Source organism: Triticum urartu, chromosome 2 (genome assembly GCF_003073215.2).
Source record: "Triticum urartu cultivar G1812 chromosome 2, Tu2.1, whole genome shotgun sequence".
Taxonomy (NCBI): Eukaryota; Viridiplantae; Streptophyta; class Magnoliopsida; order Poales; family Poaceae; genus Triticum; species Triticum urartu.
Window position 1 is genome coordinate 687,179,630 of NC_053023.1, and position 4,202 is coordinate 687,183,831.

The window sequence follows — 4,202 nt, forward strand, 5'->3', positions numbered from 1 at the left end:
TCCAAGTAGCAAGAAATAATCTCGAGATCAGTATTCCAGTGTGTACTCCCTCTGGGAGAGTGATTTTTCTGTCGTCTAATTCAAGAATATGAGCCTATCCGAACAACTACACAAGCCATTGAGGATATTCCCGTTCTGTGACTAGGAAAAATCTCAAACTCGATATTCCGAGGCAGACAAACGTGTTATTTATATCAAGCAAAGAAAGACTGGACATAACCATCAGGACATAAAGAATCCACGTACACTCGTATTGCACAATATTATCAAAATTTCGGGTACGCTGATTACCGAGATTGGGCACAAGAAATGTAACCCATGCGGACGACATTACAAGACTGCCACTGCTACAAAATCCCCTTGTTATTCGCCTTCAGATAGGCATCAAGACGGCGTTTCTACTGAGTAACTCCCGACTTGCACGTCAATGTACTGGCAATGAAATGTACAAAAATGTACTACAATACTGTAGAAATTAAACCGTGCCTGATTAATGCACACCCCCAAACTATTCCACGATGCGGTTCCAGGGATTCGGTAGCGCAGCAATGCTGTGTTCTACACCTAAATTTGATCCCAGTCAATAGACCCGTGGTTTTCAAAACTGTAACCAGGTTGCCGTAGACGGTTGCGCCCCAGTTTGCTCATCGTGGCGAGGCCTGAAAGCAACACGTAACAGATTTTTAGCATGGGGTCGGATTACTAGGGATACAGCTGAATACCGAAGGGAAAGTGTGAAAGCATGTCAGAAAGTGAAACTAAAGCAGTTACCTTCGATGACTTTGTAAAGTGACGACCACCACCTATCAGATGGAACCTGATACTCGGTGAGCGACTCCTCGATTTCAGTGTTGTGCTTCCCTTCAAGGACGCCCTGCAGGGTGATTACTGCGTCCTTTGTTTTCCTGAGGATGTTGTTTCCCTCAGCAACCTCCAATGAGAGAAGGTCGCTGTGGGATGATGCGAGGCTAGCAGCAAGTGCAAACTGGGCAGCAACAGCCCATCGGTTCGACGCGGCCCATTTCCTCTGAATATCTTGCAGCTTACTTTCTTCCTTTCGCAGCCTCTCTTCACCATTCCCAAGCACAAGAGACTGTTTGATTTTTCACAGAAAAAATGGATCAAAATACATATCAATGTTCGCACTGAAAGTAGGCCAACTATGTGTACTTGAGCCAAGTTAATGACGATAGGCATTATTAGCTCTATTCTATGAAGAAGTGCATATGACAAGATTATAGAAAATAAACATGGTAGCAGCTGCACATTACCTTAAGATATTCTGCATTGCTAGGCCCTGTGCTCTGAACCATCTTGGAGAAAGCACCATCCTCATTGCTCAGAAGGTTCTCGGGGGTGTCAAATTCCGAAATCTGAAACAAAATATTACTTTAAACTAAGTTTGGGGTACCAAGAGTTGTGCAGTTGAGGAAAAAAGAATATGTGTGATTAAACATAAAAAATAGTATAAACTTCTTCGGGTGGAGTGCACGGATCTACTTACAGCAATCTATTTCACAGCTGTAAAAAGTAAATCGATAATACACCCTTGGACTCTTGTTAGAATCCAAAAAACACTCAAAAACCATCCACACCAAGCTAGTAAATCCCAGCTTTGACCAGCTCGAAATAAACAGGACTACTCATTACTTCAGAAAATCAGCGCATGACATGAATATACTAGCACCAATTCAAATGAGACGCATGTCCAGGAATGAAAGAACAAAGCTCTATCCATTATCATACCTTCCCAGAACTTAGAATAAGCAACCTGTCACAGTCGATAACAGTGTTCAAGCGGTGAGCGATTATAAGCATTGTACAACTCTTGAATTCTTCTCTGATTGTCTTCTGTATAAGAGCATCAGTTCGAACATCAACTGCTGCTGTTGCCTCATCAAGAACAAGTATCTTTGCCCTTCGTAGCAATGCACGAGCTAAACTCAGCAGCTGCCGCTGTCCAACGCTAAAATTTTCACCGGCCTCAGAAACCTGTTAACAGAGTGAATGAGTGATGTTCAGCAAGAACTTTCCATATGATTATTCTCAAAAGAACAAGGGATCTACTGTAAAGGTGGTAAAAAGGGCCAAAGTCTGGTTATTCGGCATTAAATTCTCTACTATGTCAAAAGCAGCAGTAGTCTATTGTTTTGCAACCCCTTTCTAACATTCTAAACAAACTCCTAGAACTTCATAGATTGGCAAATGCTTACCAGTTCCATGTGCTACAGTTAGTCTGGCACAACAAACTGGTAAATTTGTGCAAGAATTTATCGTTTGTCAAAAAAAGACAGGATAAGATAAATAAAGGTAAACATGCAGCTTACCTCAGCATCTAGCCCTAGAGCATTCCTCCTTATGACATCTTTTAGATGAGCCCTTTCAAGAGCCTCCCATAGATCCGCATCATTATGCTCGCTGAAAGGATCCAGATTAAATCGAATAGTACCTGGATAGCCATACATAAAACAATCATTGAAGCAAATAATTGAAGTCGTCGGAAGAACAGACTAGAGCCACATATTTGGATTTCTGTACATAACTACTGTACTAATTTACATAAAGCATCCGTAAAAAAAAATTACATAAAGCACACATTAAGATCTTATGTATAGTAACAAACCTGAAAAGAGGACCGGTGCCTGTGGTATTATTCCTAACACTTTTCGCAAATCCCAAATTCCAAACTTAGAAGTATCACAATCATCAATCAATATTCTCCCTCGCTCCAGCTCCACAATACGGAACAAAGCATTAAGCATGCTAGATTTACCAGCACCTGTTCTGCCAACTATTCCTACCTTCTCACTTCCATTAATAATGAATGATATTCCATGAAGAACAGGAGGAAGTTCTGGTCGGTACCGAAGCACAACATCTTCAAACTTGATGATACCAGATGATGGCCAACCGGGAGGTGGCCTGTTATCCTCAATGACAGGAGGAGCCTCAGAAGGCAACTCAATGTATGTTCCCACACGTTCAACAGCATTCATGCTGTTTTCAGCAAGACTAGCAAGACGAAGAACAGCTGTGAGCAGATTGGTGATATTGAGGGTATAGGTAAGAAGAAGACCCATCGTGGAAGCAAAGGCCTTCTGATTCTCTGCTCGTTGGTTTTGCATGACAGCAAATGTTGCCGTGAACCATATCATGATGCCACCCAATGTTTCCAGCCGGATGGCTAGCCACCTATTTGAACTCATGTTCACGAGTGTGAACCTGATGTTGTTGTCCATTGATTTCCCATTGATGTTTGACATTCTATCATAGGCTTTGTAGGCACGGATTGTGGACAGACCATTTAATGCCTCTGAAAACTGAGCATACACAGGAGACCTAGTAATAGAATCCATGCGCTTTACCTCGCGTGATGTGGCCTGAGAAAACAAGGTTATAAAGTGTCAAGAAGGTACATGTAAAAGCAAAATTACAGTTGTTTAGTAGTCATCTCACATGAAATTACCTGGTAATAAAGGTAGGCTGCATAAAATAAAATCAGAAGTGGCATGATAGCCCAAAGAGACATAGTGCTGACAACACCGATGAGAACAAATGTTGAGAGCAACTGAGATATTTGTGCCATAAACATGTTGACGAAGACAGCAAGATTCCTGTCAATGTCACCCAAATCCTTCGAAAATCTGTTGATGATCCGTCCAAGTGGATTGGTGTGAAAAAATACCATGGGAGCTCTTAATATAGACCGGAGCATGTAGTCATGCAACCTCTTGGCAGCTCGAAGACTTGACGTGATCAGCCAGTAAGAATTCGTGAGAGTGACTAGAACCTGAACCAAGATTTTGTCAATTTGTCAGCTTGCATGTGATCAATCAGACACACACACCAAAAGAAAGTGGGAAAAGAAAAGGTAATGAGTGTAAATACCTGCCCAAAAGAAAGAATGCCATAGATTAAGTTGTAGTAACCAGGGCCATGGATATTCAGAGAACCCTCATCAGTCCAAATGCTCAACCATGTGCTACTTGAAATTCGTAGAGTTTCAGTCAGTGTATAGCACAAGAAGAGGACGGACACCGCCCAAATACCTCCCATTGCATTTTTGTAGCTGCAAAATAAACATGGTAAGTATATTTTCTAGGGCTTTATGATCCATTAAGTCTTATAGAATATTTAAAGCTACTAAAGACACTAAAAATCTAATTGATATCCATATATGGATAAAGATAATTTAAAAATCA

The 4,202-nt window shown here is 41.3% G+C and overlaps 1 protein-coding gene across 1 annotated transcript; it reads right to left on the reverse strand.

Annotated features, from left to right (window-relative positions):
* Nucleotides 1–230: 230 nt before the first annotated feature.
* On the reverse strand, nt 231–4,090 carry LOC125539747 (ABC transporter C family member 2-like). The gene is made up of 8 exons (XM_048703252.1): nt 3,889–4,090; nt 3,467–3,790; nt 2,624–3,380; nt 2,328–2,449; nt 1,747–1,992; nt 1,272–1,373; nt 772–1,093; nt 231–659 (listed from the first exon to the last, which is right to left on the reverse strand). The coding sequence occupies exons 1-8, from the start codon at nt 4,054–4,056 to the stop codon at nt 565–567; spliced, it is 2,136 nt and encodes a 711-aa protein (XP_048559209.1). The 5' UTR covers nt 4,057–4,090; the 3' UTR covers nt 231–564.
* Nucleotides 4,091–4,202: the final 112 nt, after the last annotated feature.

Coding starts and splice junctions, on each gene's coding strand:
- LOC125539747 (XM_048703252.1), bottom strand. CDS start 4,056: ATGGGAGGTATTTGGGCGGTGTCCGTCCTCTTCTTGTGCTATACACTG. Junction 2,450..2,623: donor GGCACCGGTCCTCTTTTCAG/GTTTGTTACTAT, acceptor ATGGCTATCCAG/GTACTATTCGATTTAATCTG. Junction 660..771: donor ACTTTACAAAGTCATCGAAG/GTAACTGCTTTA, acceptor TGTTGCTTTCAG/GCCTCGCCACGATGAGCAAA.